The sequence below is a fragment of the Protopterus annectens genome, chromosome 2.part0 (genome assembly GCF_019279795.1).
Source record: "Protopterus annectens isolate FY-2018-M chromosome 2.part0, PAN1.0, whole genome shotgun sequence".
Lineage (NCBI taxonomy): Eukaryota > Metazoa > Chordata > Ceratodontiformes > Protopteridae > Protopterus > Protopterus annectens.
In genome coordinates this window covers 1,755,210,854-1,755,234,646 of record NC_056728.1, presented here as the reverse complement: position 1 = coordinate 1,755,234,646, position 23,793 = coordinate 1,755,210,854, and the positions used below count along the sequence as shown (strand labels likewise).

General features: G+C 44.0%; 1 protein-coding gene across 1 annotated transcript in view; it reads right to left on the bottom strand.

The window, feature by feature from the left end:
• Window positions 1-23,793, bottom strand: part of FOXJ3 (forkhead box J3) — a gene marked incomplete in the record, with an annotated part of 1,121,635 nt that overhangs the window by 657,513 nt on the left and 440,329 nt on the right. The window contains 1 exon segment of the mRNA XM_044061784.1: window positions 13,975-14,076. Coding sequence (XP_043917719.1) covers window positions 13,975-14,076 — 102 coding nt within the window.

The window sequence follows — 23,793 nt, the reverse complement described above, 5'->3', positions numbered from 1 at the left end:
AGGCAAAGATTGCTCCTTAAGCCAAGCATGCCTTCTAAGCACAGACCCAGTAACAGCAGCCCTGCAGGAGGCCTCTAAAGAATCAAAACCACATTGCAAAGTATGTTTTCCAACTTGTTCAGCAGAATGCAATAAATCTTGTAAATCTTTATTTTCCACACAGTCAGGAATCAACATAATTTTCTGTTTAAGCAGTCCAATAATATGCTGTTGATATTTTAACATATGAAATTGGCAGTTTAAAGCCCTGATTGCCAAGGTTGCAGAAGTATAAACCTTCTTACCCCATCTATCCAGCGCCCTGGAGTCTCTATCAGAAGAGGTAAGATTTTTAGCAGTAGAAGCCTTAATGCCCTTGGGCCCCTGAGAAATGGTTTCTGGATCTGCAACAGGATTTTTTTAAAAGGAACTTGTGGGACTCAGGAAAGTACAGTTTTGTACCTACCATAAATGTAGATGTCCGATAGATATGCAACTGCAGTCATAACATATGGGTTTGTCCTGCCTCAGGCAGCCCTTCGGTCGGCCGGATTCCAAAGTCTGGGTCCGGCGTCGGCCGGTGTCGCCTCCTCTCCGACGTCAGAACGGCTGGAGTATAAAGGCATCGGCCGACGCCATCTTCTTCAGTGTTTCTTGCCCCAGATGCCAGGTGCCCTCCAAGGAAGGCTAAAGTTGGTGAATGGATAAACAAATTCCAGACATGCACAACAGTAATAAACAAATACACCATAAAAGATACCCCCAGCTAATAGGGAAGAGGGGTAGTGGACCCATAAGAAAACAGCAGAGGGGTAGGAGGGAGGGAAAATCCGACTGCAGTTTCATATCTATTGGACATCTACATTTATGGTAGGTACAAAACTGTACTATGTCCTTCAAGAATGCAACTGCAGTCATAACATATGGGTTGAATACCATAGCCAAGCTGGGGGTGGTTGGATCTAGGAAAGGGATGGTGTAGCTAATATGCCCTGCAGGACTGCCGAAGAAAAGCCTGCTCGGGATCTGGAGTATAAAGGCAGGTTGTAGTGCTTGGTAAATGTATGCACGGAGCTCCATGTAGCAGCCTCTAGAATGTCCTTTGTAGCCACTCCTCTTAGAAAGGCTGTGGATGTGGCTATAGCTCTGGTGGAGTGTGGCCTAATATTGGCTGGCACACCTTTTCCATGGAAAGAGTAACAGAATCTGATGCAGTGTCCAATCCATTTTGAAATTGTTTGTTTGGAGATTGCCTTTCCTTGTACTCCAGCAGCATAGGCTACAAAAAGTTGGTCAGACTTCCTGGTGGTCTTTGTTCTGTCCAAGTAGTAGTGTAGTTGTCTGTGTATGTCCAAAGTATGCAGCAGCTTTTCCCCCTTATTTTGAGAATTGGGGAAGAAAGTAGGCAGGTGTATGGCTTGATTTAGAGACACCCTGGATATTACCTTTGGCATGAATGAAGGATTGGTTCTTAGAGAGACTCTGTCCTTATGAAAAATGAGAAAGGGAGGTACTGCCATGAGTGCCTGTATCTCCGAGACTCTTCTTGCTGATGTTACTGCCAATAGGAAAACTGTTTTCCAGGAGAGAAATTGCATTTCTGAAGATGCTGCTGGTTCAAAGGGAGGAAGAGTTAGTTTTTCCAAGACGAAATTGAGGTCCCATGCAGGTACTGGTGGCTTTCTGGGAGGTTTGATATTCTTTATCCCTCTTAGAAACTGCCTTAGCAAGGGATGCGAAAACACAGGTGGGTCACAATTGTATTTTGCTGAGATTGCTGAAGCGTGAATTTTTATGAAAGAATATGAGAAGCCACTATGACACATTTCTGCCAAGTATTCTAATATCTGAGGTATGCTCATTACTGATGCATCCTGGCCCTTGTTGGCATTCCAGATGATTAATCTCTTCCACTTTGCTGAATAGGTTTTTCTGGTGGAAGGTCTGCGTGCTTCCAGTAAGATCTCTTGAACTTTTTTGGAAAGAGAGGTATGTGGTGGGATCATGGAAATCTCCAAGCTGTCAGATGCAAAGTTTGCAGGTTTTGATGTACAGTCCTGTAATTGTGCTGAGTTAGAAGCGGAGGCCATAGAGGCAGGGGCCACGGTTTGGTCTGAGTTATGCTCAACAGCAATGGGTACCAGTGCTGCCTTGGTCAGTCTGGAGCTATCAGAATGCCTGTTGGTTGTTCTGCTTTGATCTTCAGTAACACCTTGGTCAATAGTGGTAGAGGAGGGAATGCATAAATTGTTAGGGAATTCCAGCTGAAGGAGAGAGCATCCGTTTTTCCAGGCTAGAGGATGGTGGGTCCTTGTACAGAACTTTTCTAGGTGATGATTCAGGTGAGAAGCAAAGAGATCTATGTCCGGTCTTCCCCATGCACTTGTTACTTGTGTGAAAATGTGAGGATGCAGCATCCATTCGTGGGGATCCAAGAAGCTTCTGCTCAGTCTGTCCGCCAGAATATTGTCCTTGCCTGGCACGAACTGGGATTGCAAGTGGATCTTGAGACTCAGGGTCTTTTCCCAAAGAATCATTGTTAATCTGCAGAGGGGATAAGAATGAGTGCCTCCCTGCTTGTTTATATACCACATAACGGTGGTGTTGTCTGTCCTTATTAGCAAGTGACCTTGCTGAAGTGATTTTTTGAAGGCCTCGACCACATGCATCACTGCCAACATCTCATTTTGATTTATGTGCAGATGCCTTTCCCTTTGAGTCCATTGCCCTTGAATGCATCTGTCCTCCATGTGCGCCCCCCCCATCCATGATCTGAGGCGTCTGTTGTAATGATTTGACTTGCTTGAGGTTTGTTGAAAGACATGCCTTTGTTTAAATGACTTGCTTGAGCCCACCACATAAATTCTCTTTGTAGACATGGAATGAGTGGGATTACGTCCTCTAGGTTTTGGCTGTGTTGGGACCATAAGCCTTTTAAGTACCATTGCAGCTTTCTCATATGTAGTCTTGCCAAAGGTATCAGAAGAATGCAAGATGCCATGAAACCCAGGGCCTGCAGGATTTTCCTTGCAGTCAGCTGGGAGAGCTTTGCTAGGCTTTTGAAGTACTCTGGTAACTGCTCTTGCTTCTCCTCTGTGAGAAAAGCCATTTGTGTTTTTGTGTCCAGTTTGGCTCCTAGAAAAACAATCTGTTGGGATGGCAGTAGTCTTGATTTTTGAATGTGGACTGTGTATCCCAAAGCCTGTAGTAATTGAATGACATAGTCCAAGTTTGTTATCAAGGTCTGTTTGTTGTCTGCTTGTATGAGGCAGTCGTCCAGGTAAGGGTATATTTGGATCCCCTGGAGCCTGCAGTATGCCACTACTGATGCCAGGCATTTCGTGAACACTCTGGGCGCAGTAGATAAGCCAAATGGCAATGCTGAGAATTGATAATGCTCTGTCCCTGCAAGAAATCTGAGGTATCTTCTGCAACTGTGTCTGATGGGGACATGCAGGTATGTCTCCTTGAGGTCCAGAGTGACCAGCCAAGACCCCTTGCCCAGCATGGGAAGGAGTTGCTGTAACGTCAGAATTTTGAACTTTGGCACAATGAGAAAAGTATTTAGAGTAGACAAGTCCAGTATAGGCCTCCATTTGTTTTCTTCTCTGGGAACAAGGAACAGTCTTGAATAAAATCCCTGGCCTTGTTCCTGAGGAGGGACCTTTTCTATTGCTTTTATTTTTAACAGATTTGAAACTTGAATGAGTGCCTCTGCCCTTTGATGATGTGGCAGGTTTGGCATGCCTTGTCTTGTTGGTAAAGTATGGAAGTGGAATCTGTAACCCTTGTCTATTAAATCCAGAATCCATTTGTCCTTGGTTAAGATATGCCAGTTCTTTGAAAATAAGGATAATTTTCAGCCTAAAGGTGCTTCTCTTTGAGCCTTGTTCGGCGGTATGAACAACAAGTCATTGTGATTGTCCCTGTGGTGCAGCTGGACTACCTGCGCCACTTCTTTGATTTGGTGGTTGCCATTGGTGGCCCCTGTAGGAGCCTCGGTATTGCCCTCTACCTCGAGCACGCCTGTTTTTGCCCCTTTTAAACTTGTCAGAGTCTGGAAAGGACCAATTCTTTGAAGGCCAATTCCTGCTGAATCTGGGTGGCTGAACCTGGAGAAAATCTTTGACCGTCTGTACTGATTTAGCTTTTTCCTCAATGGACTTCAACACATCTTGTGCATTAGCACCAAAAAGCTTCTGTTTTTCCAGAGGTGCATCAAGTAGCTTTACTTTAACATGGTCTGGCAGTGGCTGTTCTTTTAACCAAGCATGTCTACGAATAAGAGCCCCTGTCATAGCTGCCCTACATGAAGCCTCCAATACATCATAACCACACTGAAGAAAATGATTGCTAACCTGCTGAGAGTTATGAACCACATCCTGCAATGCCTTTCTATCTATAGGCTCAGGAGAGGCTAGCTTTTTCTGCAAATCATCCAGTAAATAATCCTGGTACTGAAACATGTGAAAAAGGCAGTTAAGTGACCTCATGGCAAGGGTGGTAGAGGTATAAACTTTTTTTACCCCATCTCTCCAGGGACCTTGCTTCCCTGTCCGCTGGCAGTGGATTCTTGACGGAGGAGGTAGCCACTCCTTTGGGGCCCTGTGAAATAGTTTCTAGATCCACAGAGTGGGCCTTAAAGAGATACTTGAGTGTCAGGGACCCTGTAATATGTGTCCGGCTTGACAGGAGCAGGAGGGAGAGAAAGTACAGTTTTGTACCTACCATAAATGTAGATGTCCGAGAGGTATGCATCTGCAGTCCTAACATATGGGTTGTCCTGCCTCAGGCAGCCCTTCGGTCGGCCGGATTCCAAAGTCTGGGTCTGGCCTCGGCTGATGTCGCACTTCACCCGACGTCATAGCTGCTGTCAATTGGGTATAAAGGCATCAGCCGACGCCATTTTCCTCAGTGTTTCTTGCCCCAGATGCCAGGTGCCCTCTAGGAAGGCTAAATTTGGATAAATGCAAATGATTCCAAACAGTAGAGAGCAAACAAAATAAACATGTATATACATATATACAAACAAATACACCATAATAGATTCCCCAGCTAGCTACAAGATGGGCAAATACCCTAGGAGTACCACAGAGGGAAGGAGGGTGGGTAATCCTGACTGCAGATGCATACCTCTCGGACATCTACATTTATGGTAGGTACAAAACTGTACTATGTCCTTCAAGGATGCATCTGCAGTCCTAACATATGGGTAGAATACCATAGCCAAACTGGGGGAGGAGGCACTAAGATGATTATGGTGTAGTTAAGATCCCTTGCAAAACAGCAGTTGCAAAACCTGCCCGGGATCTGGAGTATAAAGGTAGATTATAATGCTTGGCAAATGTATGCACGGAGCTCCAAGTAGCAGCCTCTAAAATGTCTTTGGTAGCCACTCCTCGTAAGAAAGCTGTAGTAGTGGCTGTAGCCCTTGTGGAGTGAGGTCTGATGTTTTCTGGAGTTGTCTTTCCATGAAGAGAGTAACAAAATCTAATGCAATTTCCTATCCATTTTGAGATTGTCTGCTTTGAAATTGCTTTTCCTTCCATACCTGTTGCATATGCTACCAGAAGCTGGTCAGTTTTTCTATTGTTCCTGGTTCTGTCCAGATAGTAGTGCAATTGCCTGTGCACATCCAAGGTATGTAGTAGTCTTTCCCCCCTGTTCTGTGGGTTGGTGAAGAATGTTGGTAGGTGGATTGCTTGGTTCAATGATACCCTGGAGACTACCTTTGGCATAAAAGTAGGGTTAGTTCTCAAGGACACTCTATCCTGATGGAAGATAAGGAAGGGCTGTATTGCCATTAAAGCCTGTAATTCAGAAACCCTTCTTGCTGAAGTGATTGCAAGCAGGAAAGCAGTTTTCCAAGATAAGAACTGTAATTCTGCTGTTGCTGCTGGTTCAAAAGGGGGAAGTGTTAACTTCTCCAGTACAAAGTTAAGGTCCCATGTAGGCAAAGGTGGCTTCCTTGGAGGCTTTACATTTTTAATTCCTCTCAGAAACTGCCTGAGTAGAGGATGTGAGAAGACTGGAGGATCCATGTTGTATTCTGCTGAAATTGCTGATGCATGAATCTTAATGGAGGAGTAAGACAAGCCATTGTGGAAAAGTTCTGCTAAATATTCCATGATGTTAGCGATGTTTGCTAATACATTTTCTCCTCTTGCTGCACTCCAAATGAGGGATCTTTTCCATTTGGCTGAATAAGTTTTCCTTGTGGAGGGTCTGCGAGCCTCCAGGATAATGTCTTTAACCCTCTGAGATAAATCTGGGTTATTTTGCTTTATGTAATATTCCAAGCAGCCAGCTGCAGAGTTTTCAAGTTTGGATGCAGGATCTTGAAGTTGTTCTGCGTTAGCAGTAAAGGGACTAGAGGTAGAGGCCATGCGTGTGGCCGAGACATACTCCTCAGTAGCGGGTACCAATGCTGCCTCGGCCAGTCTGGAGCTATCAGGATGATCCTTGGGTGATCTTCTTTGATCTTCAGTAGTACTTTGTGCATCAAAGGAAGAGGTGGGAATGCATATGCTGTCAGGTTTTCCCAACTGAAGGATAGGGAGTCCACCTTCCAAGCAAGAGGGTGGTATGTCCTTGTGCAGAATTTCCTCAATTGGTGGTTGTGTGGGGATGCAAACAGGTCTATTTCTGGTAGCCCCCATTTCTTTGTTATGGTTTTGAAGATGTCTGGATGCAGCATCCATTCGTGGGCATCCGTGGTAGTTCTGCTTAAGGTGTCTGCTAATATATTTTCTTTTCCTGGCACAAATATGGCCTGGAGCTGAATGTTGAGGTTCAGGGCCACACTCCACAGGTCCATTGCCATCCGGCATACAGGATATGAGTGTGTGCCTCTCTGTTTGTTGATATACCACATGACTGTGGTGTTGTCCGTCCTTATCAGCAAATGACCCTGTTGAAGAAACGGTCTGAATGTCTGAATTGCCTGTTTCACTGCCAGCATCTCTTTTTGATTTATGTGTAGGTGCAGCTGGTCTTGTGTCCATAGGCCTTGTATACACTTGTCCACCATGTGTGCCCCCCATCCGAGGTCTGAGGCGTCCGTGGTGATAGTCTGACTTGGGTGAGGTTTGTGGAAAGGTAGTCCTCTGTTCAACTGACAGGCCTGAGCCCACCACATGAATTCTTGCTTCAGGCATGGAATTATTGGAATTTGGGTTTCTAGGCTGTGCTTGTGCTGAGACCATAAATTCCTTAGGTACCATTGCAACTTCCTCATATGTAGTCTGGCATGTGGAATCAATATTATGCAGGATGCCATGAACCCCAGGGCTTGCAGGACTTTTCTTGCTGTAAGCTGGTTCTGCGTTGTTAATGCCATGAAATAGAGTGGTAGTTGCTTTTGCTTTTCTGCTGTGAGAAATGCCATTTGATTTGATGTGTCCAGTTCTGCACCCAAGAATGTTATCCTTTGGGATGGTACCAGCCTTGACTTTTTTATGTTGACTGTGTATCCCAGGGCTTGCAATAGGTGAATAACCTTTCCCAAATCTTTTGTTAATTTGATCTTGTTGTCCGCTTGTATCAGGCAGTCGTCCAGGTATGGATAAATTTGAATTCCCTGAAGCCTGCAATGAGCAATTACTGATGCCAGGCATTTCGTGAATACTCTGGGCGCAGTAGATAAGCCAAAGGGCAATGCTGAGAATTGATAATGCTCTGATCCTGCAAGAAATCGGAGGTATCTTCTGCAATCTGGTCGTATAGGGACGTGCAGGTATGCCTCCTTGAGATCTAGAGTCACCAGCCAAGACTCCTTGCCCAGCATGGGAAGAAGTTGCTGTAGGGTCAGCATTTTGAATTTTGGAACAATGAGATATGTGTTCAGAGCCGACAGGTCGAGAATAGGTCTCCATTGGTTTTCTTTTCTTGGTACCAGGAAAAGTCTGGAGTAAAATCCTTGTCCTTGTTCCATAGACGGTACCTTTTCTATAGCTCTCACCTTTAGTAAGTGGTTGATTTGTTCTAGAGCGTTTGTTTTTTGGTTTGGTGGCAGGTTTGGCATTCCTCTCTTTCTTGGTAGAGTATGGAAGTGGAACCTGTAGCCTTTGTCTATTGTCTGTAAAATCCATTTGTCTCCTGTAATGCAATGCCAGTTTACTGAAAATAAGGCTAGCTTTCCGCCTAAGGGTGCTTCCAGTTGTTCCCTGGCAGGCGGTATCAGAGCCAAGTCATTGTGACTGTCCTGTGGAAGTGGTAGTAGCTGGATCTGTGGCAGTACTTCTCTGGTTGTTAGGCTGCCACTGACGTCCCCTGTAGGCACCTCTGGATTGACCTCTTCCTCTTGGGCGCCTATTTCTGCCTCTCTGTGCTCTGGAGGTGTCTGGAAAGGACCAATTCTTCGAAGGCCAATTTCTACTAAACCTCGGAGGCTGGACCTGTAAGAAATCCTTGACTGTTTGAACAGATTTTGCTTTTTCTTCCACCTTCTTTAACACTTGCTGTGCAGGGGAGCCAAACAAACTTTGTTTCTCCATGGGAGCATCTAGGAGCTTGGACTTAACGTGGTCTGGTAAGGATTGCTCTTTTAACCATGCATGCCTTCTGATCACTGTACCAGTCATTGCTGATCTAAAGGAAGCCTCAAGTGCATCATAGCCGCATTTTAAGGAGTGGTTACTGACCTGCTGAGTGTTATGTACCAAATCCTGAAGTGACTTACGGTCTATAGGATCAGGAGAAGACAGTTTTTTATTTAGCTGATCTAACAGAAATTCCTGATACTGAATCATGTGGAATTGACAGTTTAAGGCCCTAGCCAAAAGAGTAGCAGAAGTATAAACTTTTTTTTACCCCATCTCTCTAATGCTCTAGATTCTCTTTCAGAGGGGAGGGGGTTTTTGGCAGCTGCTACAGCTTTGGGACCCTGTGAAATAGTTTCAGGATCTGCAATAGGAGCCTTATACAAGTGATAGTGTGTGTCCGGGACCCTGTAGTATCTGTCGGGTTTAGCAGGGGCCGGGGGAAGAGGGTCAGGGGCAGTACAAGCATCATTAAATGCATCATCTACAACTGTTAGTACTGGAGGAATGGCTAAAGGCCTATGCTGTGGTAAATGTAAAAAGGTCCTTAGCCTTTTCCTTGAATCTGAAATATCCTGGCCCTGCCATTGAAATTGCTCTCTCATAGCATGCAAGGTTTCCCCAAAAGAAAATTTCTCAGGAGGAGAGGCAGAAGGAATGGATTCTTCTGCATCAGAGTCCTCATATGGAGAATAAGGGCCTTCTGGAGGATTTGAGTTTTCTGAATCATCCGAGGAATAATCTGTTGAAACTGGCTCAGGGGGCTCTGCTCTAGGCCTCTTCTCTGGTGGGGGATGAGAGGCCCTGTCAGGGTGAGGTTGGGATCCCCTGATCAAAGAAATGAGATCCTCTGCCAGGCTGAGCATTTGTGAGCTAGAGGTAGACCTGTGTGAGGGGGTTTTAGTAGGCAAGACCTTAGAAGATTTAGCTGCTTTAGCCCTAGAAAAAGACTTGATAGACATAGATGCAGGGGGCCTAGCAGCTCCACGTGCAGGAGTCGATATGTCTAAAGGAATAGTATCTGATAAATCCTGAGAACCTGCAACTGCAGGTGGAATTTCAGTAGCAGATTCAGCCATGCTGAGTGAGGCCTCGGCTGTAGTAGGCATGCTTTCGGCCGAAGGAAGAACCGTGGACTCGGTTTCAGCCGAAACAGAGACACTCGCAGTTGGCTTAACCGTGGTTTCAGCCGAAACCGCGGACAGCGAGTGTCGGTCCTTTTCCTTACACTTTTTAGCTAATTGTGAAGTCGGAGTCTCCGACGGCATGTTGTAAGCAAAAGCGGGGCTGAAAAACTCCTCTGCAAACTCCGACCGACGCCTAAGTGTCCGTCGGTTGAAGGAAGCGCAGGCTAAACAAGCTGCTACGTCGTGGTCTGGGCCTAAGCAAGGAAGGCAGTAAGAGTGGAAATCCTTATGAGGTATTTGTTTCCCACATGTTAAACAGTTATTTACTTTTTCTGACATCGGCTGAGGCAAGAAAGAGTCCCCAATGGGGTACTTAGCTTTTTAGAAGTCTTCGGTAGTAGTAATCTCTGGTTCTGACCGACCGGCACTTGCGAACAGCTTCTGCTTTGGGCACCGCGCAGCAAGAAAGACTGAGGAAAATGGCGTCGGCTGATGCCTTTATACCCAATTGACAGCAGCTATGACGTCGGGTGAAGTGCGACATCAGCCGAGGCCAGACCCAGACTTTGGAATCCGGCCGACCGAAGGGCTGCCTGAGGCAGGACAACCCATATGTTAGGACTGCAGATGCATCCTTGAAGGACATTCAGGGGAAGCACAGGAGTCGGAGAAAACATCATCCAGGACATCCCATAACTGGATGGATAGCTAAAGGTCTGTGCTGGGGTAACTTAAGGATGGTACGTAGTCTTTTCCTAGAATCAGAAAATTCCTGACCCTGCCACTTAAAATGTTCCCTCATGGAGTGGAGAACTTCCCCGAAGGAAAAAATCCTCTGGAGGGGAGGCAGAGGGAATTGATTCCTCAGCATCAGAGTCCTCATAGGCCTGGAAGGATTCTTCTTGGGTATCTGAATGCTCTGAATCCCCAGAGGCTTCATCTGAAGAGAGGTGGTCTGCCTGCTCAGTTCTAGGCCTTTTTTCTGCAGGCGGCTGAGAACCTCTGTCTGGATGAGGCTGAGACCCCCTGATAAGAGAGATTAAATCTGCAGCAAGAGACATGATCTGTCTATCAGAAGCAGGGGCCTGAGAAGAAGGTTTAGGATGGGCCTTGGCCTGGCTGGCGGCCTTAGCACGTGCAAAGGCCTTGATGGACATGGATACAGGATGCCTATCTGCCCCACGTGCAGGAGTAACTTTGTCCACGGGAATGGTGTCGGGTAGATCCAGAACTTCAGTTTCTGGAGGAAAATCAACAACTGGCACCGGAGTGGTCTCCGAGACCGAAGATCGTTTTAACGCGGTGTCGTCGGCCTGGAGCGGTTGAATTACCATTTCCGAAGGGACCGAAGCACTCGCGGAGGGCTTAGGAGAAATATCGGTGGAAGACGCGGGCCGAGGATGTCGGTCCCGGTCTTTGAGTTTCTTGGTCGTTTGTGCTGTCGGTTGTTCCGACGGTATGATGTAAGCGTAGGAATCGCCAAAAAAGTCTTCGGCAAATTCTGCCCGGCGCCTGAGAGTGTGCTTATTAAAGCAAGCACAGGCAGCACAGGCCGAGACGTCGTGGTCTGGGCCAAGGCAAGGGAGGCAGTAAGAATGGAAGTCCTTATGAGGTATTTGTTTACCACAAGACAAACAATTAACTTTCTCAATTTGTTCTGACAGCGGCTGAGGCAAGAAAAAATGTTCCCCAACGGGGTACTTCGCTTTTAGATGACTTTGGTAACTGAAAACACAGGAGCTGACCGACCGGCACTTGCGAACTGCTTCTGCTTCGGGCACCGCGCGGCAAGAAAGACTGAAGATGGCGTCGGCCGATGCCTTTATACTCCAGCCGTTCTGACGTTGGAGAGGAGGCGACACCGGCCGACGCCGGACCCAGACTTTGGAATCCGGCCGACCAAAGGGCTGCCTGAGGCAGGACAACCCATATGTTATGACTGCAGTTGCATTCTTGAAGGACATCCCTGTAGTATCTGTCAGGTTTACTAGGAGCCGGAGACAGGGAATCAGGGGCCATACTGGATTCCGAACACACATCAACAATGTCTAGTACAGGAGGTATAGCCAAAGGCCTATGCTGAGGTAGAAGGAAATCCCTAAGCCTCTTTTTTGAATCCGAAAATTCCTGACTTTCCCAGTGGAAATGCTCCCTTAAAGGTATATAAAGTTTCTCCAAAAGAAAAATCCTCAGGAAGGGAAACGGAGGGAATGGAATCCTCTGCATCAGAATCCTCATAAGTAGGTATGGACAAATCCAGGTCATTAGAAGAATTAGAAGACAAGAAACCTGGTCAGAAAACTCAATCAAGCTAAGCCCTAGGCCTCAGAGGGGGGTGGAGTGGGGGTTGACTACCCCTGATTAGAGTAATTAGAACTTCAGCCATTTTGATTTGTTTTTTAGGCATAGGGGCCTGAACATGTGGCCTGGGCGTCGGTCTTTTTAGACATAGATCGAGATTTAGGCCTTAGTAAAGAAGGTGGAGTCGATTTAATATGCAAGTCAGTAGGCCTGAATACACCCTCAGAAGCTGGTACCTGCACAGTGGCTCCGGACCCATCCAAGGTAGAGAACATCCGCAGGTTCCATAGGTGAAGCCTCTCGCGGCATACTGGACTCCGAATGGGTCTCAGCAGAGGCCTGCGAATCAGAAGTAGCGGGTATCAGGGGCTGCAAAAGTACCTCACTGAGTACTGGCGAACTGGTAACTGGCTTAGGAGAAGCGCCGTCAGCAGTTTTGGACCACGGCGGCCTGTCTCTGTCTATCTTTGTGTTATTTCAGAATCCTGTTAGTCGTATGGCTAACCGACATTTCTGGATAATTAAACCAAGAACCAAAATATTTAGAGGCAAAAATATACAGACAACGGATAGTGTGCTGATTAAATAAAGCACAAAACCGACAGGAAGGTACGTTGTGGTCAGGGCCTACGCAAGAAACACAGTACAAATGAAAATCTTTATAAGGTATTTGCCTTCCACAAGTAATGCAATTAACTTTTACTGCCATCTGTAAGGAGCAAGAAAAAGTTTCCCCAATGGGGTACTTGGCTTTAGTTGAAGACTTCGGTTCTGAAACTCGAAAACGAAAATTTCAGGAGTCATCCGACCGGCACTTGTGAACTGCTTCTGCTTCGGGCACTGCACGGCAAGAAAGACTGATGTAATGGCGTCAGCTGTAGGTTTTATATCCCCGACGACCTGACGTCATGGAAGAAGGGTCAGCAACTGACGCAGGACCCAAGACTTTGTTAATCAGGCTGACTGAGGGCTACCTGCAAGCAGATAACCCCAAATGTAATGACACGAAGAACATCAGCAAGCCACTTTTGATCTACATACATTTTGGTCATTTTGCCCAACAAACAAGGGCCTTTTTTATTAAAAACAGTACAAGTACTGTACTATTCCAATTTGTTGCCCATCCCCCAAGTGGCAAAGGCACTGTACGAGTCCTTGTGGGGAAGTGGCAGGGGGGGGTACCTATTCACATGTACATTTACTACTTAGTCTGCATGAAGGTGTACATAAAGCAGTCAAATTACCATCTTAAATCTCCATAATCTAAAAAGGTTCTGCACAATGAGTGTATCCAGCAACTGACAACTACAAATTAACTAAACAAAGGTGACTTTTCCCAATTCTTGAGCTGCAGAAAGGTGGAGAAAAGAAGGTCTGATATACCACAGCATCCAGAGATAGATACGTAATCATTCACAAGTACAAACAGATGTCTAATAATTTAGAAAAAAGTCTGTCCTGTAATGCAGTCTATACATGTATATTACATACTAGTTATGTATTACTACCGCAGCAAGAGACGTTAACGAATACATAATGTACAATTTCCATACTTTCATTAATATTTTACACTTAGCGTTTTACAAAAAATTTACAATAGTGTGAAATTTCAGCTTAAAACTACTGCTGATACAATGTGCACTGCAGGTTCGATTTCTGTATTGAATGTTAATCACTGTACTGCTTTTAACTCAACTCATTTTCAAAAATAAAAACAACTTGTTAATGCATTTCAAGAAACTAATTCTGCAGAGAATTTGAGAAAAATAACTACTTTTTTTCAACCAGCATGCACAGTTCAGAAAATAGTATGTATTACATAGTTAGATGCACAAGGCTGCCTGAAAAACCTAAGGTGCATCCTTAACAGCAAATAGTAAGCTATAGTAAACAAAGTGCCTGCATCTAAGATGCCTCGTGTATTTATAAGGAAAGCAAAAAAAAGTTAAATCCTGCAAGCTCCCATACTGTATAAGAAATTAAGCATGGTTTTTGGATATCCAGTCATCAGGAATGAAAAAACTTACTTTACTTGTCACAGTGTTGATAGCCAGTGTTGGAGAGGCACTTCCAGAGATAATACTATCCACTCCCAATGAATCAGAATCTAAACTATAAGGTGTAGAGGCCTGCAAAGAAAAAAACAATATGAAACATCTATACTACTCTGTTACAAAAACAATTGTTACCATGCACTTGTGAAGAATGACTCAGAATCTTAACAGTTCTGCAAAAAAAAAAAAAAAATCAAACCAAACACTATTAAACAGTTGTCAATCATTTCTCGGTCAAAAGAAACATGCATCAAAACAGGATGTGTTCCTTCATAATTTGCAGAACTGACACACTAAAGTTAGAGTGCTGCTTTAGAAATTACTCCATCAATTGCAATCAAAAGTATAATTTAGAATTTATCTAGATTCTGTCATATATTTTTCATAGGTTATTAGGCTTTCAGCCAAAGGAGACCACCTAGTACAGTACTGTTTAAAACTAGCAATGTCCCCCATTAAGAAGGCTTTCCCTACAAATCCCTGATAAAAATTAGTGATTACTCATCCAGTCATCCAGATTGGTTTTAAAGGCTGCTAGGGAAGTACTAATGTTTGATAGGTAACAACAATCTATTACAGGACAAGTACAGGGAGACAATACATTTCCTTACTTCACTTTGGCACACATGAAGTAACAACAAACAGCAGTTTATTTATTAAAACCCAGACCAAAACACCTACAAACCCTATCATTTTCAAGAGATTTCTCTAAGGCAAATATACTTCATCTATGACCACCTGTGGAGGTGAGTCCTCCCTCCTCTTGAAAATCCAAATGCAAACACTGCTACATTCACAAATTAACTAATCTGGCCTCAATACTTCCACTGAGGCACGAGTCTCAATCCATAACAATTAAAGCAACGTGTTTATGAATCAACCTCTTTGGAGGAACTCTAGCAGATACAAAGCTCTATAGCAATGGAAAAAAATCACCTCTCCTTTAGGAACAAACTGAAAACCCCAAATTATCAAACTTAAGCTCAAAACGTTACAAAGCTTCCAAGGCCAAATATTAATTCAAAACTGCCTCCTCTTGCAAAGATAATCAAAAGCCCTTCTTCAATGACATCAGAAACCTCAAAAAACACAGTTGTGTAAGTAAACCTACCATAACTGTAGATGTTTAAATGATAATTGATGCAGTAACCTTACCTATATGGGTTACATTCTGCCAAAGACATAGAAGATGACCAGCTTCAAAAGCTTCAGAGCACCTTCGACATTGCTCACACAAGCAGTTAGTGCTGAGCTGCCTAAAAAACAGAGATCTAAGAGCCAAGCCCTTCAAAGCTTTCATGCCAACTGAGAGAGGGTGGCTGAGCCCAGAGAGGAAATAGATAGGAGTACAAATACATATACAAATATCTACACACACTGACAGTCAAAAATACAAAACAGAGGATGAAGGGAGGGAGTGGCTACTGCAGTAATGATCATTCGAACATGTACTGCTATGGTTAAGTTTACTCACACAACTATACCATCTTCATCATATTGCTCACAGCTGCAGTGACCCTAGCTATATGGATAGATTATCCTAAGCTTACATCTGGGAGGAGGAAGGGTCTAAAACTCTAGAGAATGGGCCAAGCAAAGCATGCTCTAGACCTACAAAAGGAATCAAGCATGTGGTGTGCTTTGTAAAAGTCCATGCAGAAGGCCAAGTTGCTACTTCTAGAATATGTATAGAATCTAACCCATTCAAAAAAGCCATAGATGAAGCCAAAGCCTTGTTAGAGTGGGCCTTGACCCTGACTGGAATAGTTTTGTTGTAGTCAGAACATCAAAAGTTAACAGCCTGACATAACCATTTGGAAATGGTGTGTTTAGGTTGTCCCTTCTTACCTACACAAGAAATGAACTAATCTGAACATCTGAAAGATTTTTTTAGATGTCAAGATAGTACAAGAGCTGTCTGTGGACATCAAAGGTACGGAGTATCCTTTCTCCCTCATTTTGTGGAAAACAGGGAGAAGGATAGTTTGGCTTAAATGAAACTTGGATACCAGTTTAGGCATAAAATAAGGTTTAATTCTCAAAGAAACACTGTCTGTTGAAAATGAGATAATGACTCACCGTAACAACTTGCAACTTGGATATTCTTCTTGCAGAGAGAGGTCAGAGGTTCAGGTTCATAGATTAGTACTAAGCTAACTGCCCTTGTTAGGCATTTTAAGCCTAGCCAATTATCCCTTGTGAGACTCAAACTCTGCACCTTATGTTTGTAAGGCAAACACCTTAACCATTAGGCCACCCTCCCAACCCAATCATTAAAACAGCTTTCCTTTTAAGAACCTCACGTCAGCCCAGATGAGCTGGTTCAAATGAAGCCAGTGTTTGCTTCTCTTAACAAAATTAAAGATCCCAAGTTGAAGGCACTGGTTTTCTTGGAAATTAGTTTTATATAAACTCCCTTTCAAAAACATTTTGACATGATAATGAACTGAAAAGTGTGTGTGTGTGTGTGTGGGGGGGGGGGGGATAAATGCTTAAATGGCTGATAAATGAAGGCTGTAGAATATTAACTTTCAAAAAAAAAACAGAGAAAGTACAGTTGTGTAAAATAATCTTACTGTAACAGTAGATGTCCTTTCCTTCACTGCTGCAGTATTTCTTGCTCAAGGGATCCCCTGCCATGGGTAAGCCCAATATCATGCCAGCATACAAATGCCTTAAGATTTTAAAGATGTTGTACTTCACATGTATGCTCACCACACAGTGTATGGCATAAAGGTAACAAATGGAAGTACCTACCTCAGAAATGAATAGCCCCAGGAAGAACAGCAGTCCAAGGAGCAAAGGAGGAACATGTATATCCGGAAGGAAAAAAGAAAGGACTGAAGAAAAAGGGGAGGAGGAAGATAGCAAATATTACAACAGTGAAAGAAAGGACATTTACTATTATGGTAAGATTTTACACAACTGTACTATGTCCCTCCATATCACTGGAGTATTGGTTGCTCATGGGAGAGTAGAAAAGCTTAAGAGGAAACTTGGCAGGAGGAAGGCCAAGCACAGCTCTCAAGAAAACACATGCAGGACAGCCCTGGAAACCACAAACAGCTTGTAACGTTTAATAAAATTATGCACAGAAGACCAAGTAGTTGCCTCAAGAATGGAATGTGCATCCGATCCCTTGAACCAAGGACCAGAGGAAGCCACAGCCCTGACAGATTGAGATTTTACACAAATAGAAAGGATTTTCCCATGAAAATAGGAAATGGCCTTAGAGATCCAAGAAGAAACTGCTTAGAAACAGCCAAACCCAGAGATCTACGATGAAAGGAAACAAAAGGTTGCTCAGACTTAAGGATGGCTTTAGTCTTATCCAAAATACCTGAGCTGTCTATGTAAAGCCAAGGTGTGAAGAACCTTCTCACCAACAGATAAGGGAAAAAGTGGGCAAATTAATACCCTGATTAACAGGCAACTAATTAACCACCTTAGGCATAAAACAATTAGTATGCAGAGACACTGTCCCTATGAAAACTCAAAAAAGGAGGGACAGCCAAAACGGCCTGAAGCTTAAACACCCTTCTAGATGAAGTAGTGACCAAAAGAACAGTCTTCCAAGTACAATGCTGTAAGGAAGCTGAAGCTGCAGGCTCAAAAGGAGCCAGAGTCAATTAAGGTCCCAAGAAGGAAAAACATGCTTCCTGGAAGGCCTAATACGAAGGACACCTTTAAGAAACTGTTTGACCTCAAACCTAGAAGCAAAAGGAAGAGTCAAAGGCAGACAAGCAGAAACAGCTAAAAGGTGTGCTTTAACTGAAGAGTATGCTAACCCCACATGGAACAATTCACACAAATGAGAGAGAACCAAAGAAACTTCCACAGGAAGTGGATCCTGGTTATGAACACACCAGACAGAAAATCTCTTCCAGTTGGATAAATAAGATTTCCTGATAGTGGGCTTCTTGGCCTCCTGAAGAACCCAAAGCACATCTTCAGAAAAAGGCATCTAAAAGGGATCAAAACCTTATCACCCACAGTGTTAGGTGATGAGTGGGCAAGTAAGGATGGATGAGAGACCCTGAGAGGTAAATTGTGGCGATTGCCCTTGACTGGGTGCAGAAGGGGGAACCAATACTATCTGGGCAAAAAGGGAGTCACCAGCAAGATTTTGGGAGAGTCCTGTTCTATCTTGAACAGGACCCTCAGTATGAGTGGATGGGGAGGGAAGGCACTGAGAAACATCACCTTCCAAGAAAGAGTGTGTGCTGTCTAACTTCCATGCCAGAGGACTTGATACACTGATACAAAAAAAGGGAAGCTGTCTGTTCAGAGGGGAAGATCTACCTTAAGGAGTACTCCACTGGTGGACAATGTCCAGAAAACACATCTATGTGAAGCATCCACTTGTGAGTCTGTGTTAATGACCTGCTCAGTCTGCCACAAGGTTCGGTTCTAAAGGAAAACAAAAGGGCCTCAAGAATCACTGGATACTGGACAGCCAGATCTCAAACTTGAACAGCTAGTCTGCACAAGAGGTAGGACCATGACCCCCCCCCCCTTGATGTGACATCACTGTGGTAGTCTGTAAAGATTTTGAGAGGCCTTGGAAGGAACTCAGTATGGAAGGCCTGAACAGCAAGAAAGAGAACTCATCTTCTTGAAGGCATTCTAGCAGAGGTACCAGAACGCCATTAAACGTTTGCAGTTTGCTGACAGTTCCATTGTGGTTTTTTTTTTTTTCTCTTTGGTTTTGTGTCTGAAAGGGACCAAAAGCCCTGAACTTTTAGAGGAGTGAAAGAAGCCCATCACCCCACTTCTGAGGCATCTCTGAAAAAAGTTCCTGCAAAGGGACTGAGGATCGAGAAGGAAGTCTGGGGGATGACAGACAGTTGATTAATCCACCACTGACACTCTAGCTTGAGGCAAGGAAGAGGAGGAACTGGAAAGTCCAAAGGATGAGAATATTGAAGCCATACTGACTTTAAGGAACCACTGTACCTTGCTCATATGAAGCCTGGCTAAAGGAAGCATAGGAGTGGTGGAAGCCATGTACGCCAGGAGTCCTTAGAAACTCGTCCTTAGAAACTCCCTGGCCATTACCAACAACTGAGGAAGAAGGGACTGGAAAAAGGTAGAGTCAAAGCCTTGGGAGGTGGCAGGAATACCAGCACAGGAATGATCTGGAGCTGCACCTGAGAAAAACATGATCCCGAGGAGGAGTCAGGAAGGATTTCTGGAAATTTACTGTACACCCTAGGCTTTTGCAAGAGGCAAACAGCATAGTGGAGGTTGCTGCAGCACAGTCTCTTCAGAGAAAGCCTGAATGAAGCAGTCATCCAGGTAAGGAAAAATTTGTATCTCTCTCATCCTGCAAAAAGCAATCACAGGAGCGAGGCATTTGCTGAAGACTACCTTTGGGGCAGTAAAGAGGCCAAAAGGCAAAGCAGAGAACTAAAAATGCAAGGAAGAAACAGAGAAACGCAAATATTTCCTGAAACGGGGATGAACAGGATAGGCATCCTTCAAAACCAGCGATACTAGGAAAGCCTGAGGTAGAAAAGGAGGAAACAGGGTCTGAAGAGAGAGCATTCGAAAGGAAGGAACTTTTATCAGAAAGGTGTTGAGCTGAGAAAGATCCACAATGGGTCTCCAGCTGCCTTCTTTCCTGGGAACCAGAAACATTCTGGAATAATACCCCTTTGAGGGGCAGAATGTGTTTGGATGGTGTCTTGAGACAACAGGCTGTGAAGTACATCTGGAAAAAAAGGGCAGCTGTTCCCGAGGAGGTTGAGGAATGCCCAAAAAAGGAGGAAAGGTTTTCCATACCATCCAAGACTCTTGACAAATAATGGAGAACCACCCAAGAATCCTGAGTGATCCATAACCAACTGTGAAGAGACAGGGAAAGATGAATAAATAAAAGAACCTGACATAGGAGGGAGAAAAAGGTAGTCGGACAGAACCTGGCTTGTCTGGAAAAGGTTTCTCAGTAGTAGGAGTCTGAGGAGACTTAACAGGAGGAGCACTTCTAGAACCCTTTTTACCTTTGGGAATAGGGCGAGACTGTCTACATACAAAGGCAGGACTGGAAGTATAATCATCTGAAATTTGGGAAGAGGGAAAACAAAAATATTTCAAGTTTGCAAGGCATTACCCTTTCTCCTGCAGAGATTTAAAAAGCTCAACAGCTGCAGAACCAAAGAGATTTTTACTGTCAAGAGGAAAGGCAGCAGCTCTAGAAGCATCATCCTACATTTAATAGTATGATGGGTCACTTAAGAAGTGCAGCCCAACAAAGAGAGGGCTGAAGAAATACCCTGAAAAGCCTCAGAGAGAAGAGCTAAAATACACCGGTCATCGGTCCTTGTCAGAAGGAAGCAACTTAGTGGAAGGCAACAGTTCAGGTTTGTCACAAGAAACAGAGGCAACAGAGGGATCAGACGGACACTTGTAAAAAAATTTGCAAACATCAGGCACCTTATAAAACCTATTACACCAATGAAGAGGTTGTGGCAAAGGAATCAGATGGAAGAACCGAACCATCCTCCGGGCTTTCACCAGCCTTGAAAGACACATATGGAGGAGGCAATACAGCAGGTGAATCTGACCTGACTTTTTTGGTCTTCTTGTCAGACAGCTGATCCTCAGGTCAAGATGATTCTGCCATTGCACCTTGCTCCAACAACTTAAGCATTGGTTTGCTATGTAAATAGACAAGGAGGAGAGATGACTACGAAGAGTCTTGGGGACAAATGTTTGACCAATCAGGCACAGCATATGGTCCAGAAAATAAACACTGGTCATGACTGTTCTTATGGGGAATCTGTCTCTCACTGAGATTTTCCCTTTCTGGATGACCGGTAACCTCACAACAAAAGCAAAGAAAACAAACAAAAAAAACAATGGGGCATTTATCGGTAACCAGCAGATGGAGTGCTAAGACAGACTATTGAAGATAATGTTCGGACTGGTGGCATGCTCTACAGGGTAAATGGGAAGCATACATGTGACATAGAACCATCCTTAAAATCCTAAGGCTTTGGTATACTGGTTGGACACTGGGCTACCCTTGGCAGGAGATCCCTTTAGTAAGGAATACTGCAACAATGATATGGAAAGACATCAACTAGCCCTAAATGGGTGCTGGAGTAGTAGTGCTGAAACTGAATTCATCCTCAAGTCTTGGTGAGTACCTTCATGAGGTGGACCCTGTTTTTCACAAAATCTCACCAAGGTGACACTGATATATAGACTGTATTTACATAGCATACATCATGGACAGAAGTAAATCAAAAATAAAAAAAAAAGATAGCTGGGTGCACAAGACCCAGGATAAAAAAGTGCTCAATCCTGGTAGGCGCACTGGTGCCAGGACTGGAAAGAATTACAGTGTAGAATTCTCAAAATACAGAAACATTCCTACAATAGGGCCAGGCCAGGCTCAGGGAGAGGATGCCCCCCCTCCCCCGTTGTAGAAGGAAGCAGCAGTCCACAAAAATTACAAAAATTGATTGGCCAAAGAAGAGTCATAAAGATAGAGTGGACTATTGAGGATAAGAAATAAATTATGTATTGTTACTATTATGTAAAAAGCCCAGAATTTCCAGGCACAAGATATACAAAATGACTGAGAAAGAAATTAATCGTCTTTAGATACGTTACCAATTCATGTAACACCATACAAATTGCAGAAGTCATTACTAGGCACATTGCGAGTGCTGCGAAGAGCACTTCTGGCTAACATCAAGGAGTGAAACAATACTAATTTCATGAACTTTAATTGTACTTTGACTTAGGAATGGGGTCCATTCCAGTCATGGTATTAGAAACCCAAAAGACTTGGAGAAATTCAAAAAGACAGGTGCTGGCTATGTTGCTGGCTAGTAGCAGGTTTCCACCCTTGATTAGTGTTTGCTGCATGTTCTCAGTAAACAGGTGCCTAAAGGGAATTAAAGATCCTATCATCCAGGCAGTCAGATGAAGTTGATTGGAGTCGGGGTGTACCAAATGCCCCTGATCTTGTGCGAGTAGATCCATTTGGTAAGTAAGCTTGTGGTAAATGTCCTGGACATTTCCAAAAGAAGGGAGAAACATTGTGGCCTGGGCCACAAAGCAGTCACCACAGTGATCTTGGGGGAATTTCTACTGAAACTTCAAAAGTACCCTGGATATCAGTGGAAAATGTGGAAAAGCATACTGAAACATTCATGTCCAAGGAAAAGGCATTTGTTTTCCAGGTCTTCTTGCATGGAGCCCTGGAGGAGAATTTTGCCAACTGATTGTTCAGAAAGGAAGCAAACCAGTCTACTTAAGGAACTCCCCAAAGATGGGATCACCTCTTGGAAGATCCCCTGATCTGGTTTCCATTCATGAGGGTCTGCCACACAGTTTTACTCCGATGGTTGTAGGATGTCTGCAGAGTGAGATTGTGTTGTGAAGTTATATCCCAAAATAACATGGCTAGTCTGCAAAGGGGGTAAGACCTGCTTCCCCTGTTTGTTGATGCATCTCATGACTGTAGTCTAACAACCAGAAGAGGCCCTTGAGACAAAGAATGATTCAGAGTGTTGACTGTCAATTGCAGCCAGCATCTCTCTCGCACTTATATGCTTGCATCTGTCCTGGTTGTCCAAACACCTTGCACTTTTATCCATTCTGAAATTGCTCCCCAAGAAAAGTTCAAAGTGCCTGTGGTGACTGACTGCTTTGGAATTGGGGGGGGGGGCTGGATTTAGAAAGATTTGCCGTCTCCACCAAGTGATTTCTCTTCTGACAAATCCCAGAACTAGAACTTGAAGAGAGAACGGGAGGTGGTGCTGGGACCAAACAGACTTCAGATACCACTGTATCTTTCTCATGTGAAGTCTTGCCAGGGGGTACCATGAGAATCACAGATACCATAAGACCAAACATTCTGAGGTACTGCCTAGTAGTCAAAGTCTGAATACAGAACTTTTTTTTTCCTGTGGAAGAAATGCTCTTTGGACTGAAGCATCTAGTAGACACCCCAGGAAACAATTTTGTGTGGAGTCAAAATAAACTTTTGAATGTTCTCTTGGAATCTCAGCTTGTGTAAGACATCTCTCTCTCTCAAATAAGAAATTCTTGGCACTTTGAAAAATAGGCTGCAAAGATAAGCAATTAGTCTAAATTATGGAAAAATGTGGAAACCCTGTAGCTTGCAATGAGCTACAACTGGAGCTTGAAACTTTAAGAAATCTTGTGCAGTGGATAGTCCAAACTGTAACACGGATATGATCCAAACACACAAAACCTTAACACCTGAAGTCTGGATGAAGAGACATAAGAATCCTTTAAATTCTGTGTTACCAGGAAACTTAAATGAGGAAGAATGCGTAGCAGGGTGTGAAGTGACAACGATCTGAACATGGGCAACATCACAAATTGGTTTAGGAAAGATCCAAAACTGGTCACCAAGCATTTTCTTTCTTTGCGCCAAAAACATCCTTGAATAAAAACCTTCCCCACAATGGGAAGAAGCACAACATACATTGAAGGACAAGAGGGGATACTGATGACTTGTGGATGAAAAAGTACCCCCTGGAAAGGAGGAAATTCCACCCACTGCCATCTGTTACTTTGATGAATGAACTTCAAAACCCATTTGAAACTATCTGCTGCCCAAGAGAAAAGTGGAGATTCAGACTTTCTAACAGGTAAAAGGGACTGCCAGGTTAGGAAAGGGGAGCAATGTCCGTTAAGTAGTCATTCTGACTTGCTGGACTATCCTTAGCTTTATGGCAGTTCCTATACAAGACACTGGTCAGCTTTCCCACTTTACTCTACCCAAGATTTATTTTTTTGCATTTCTAC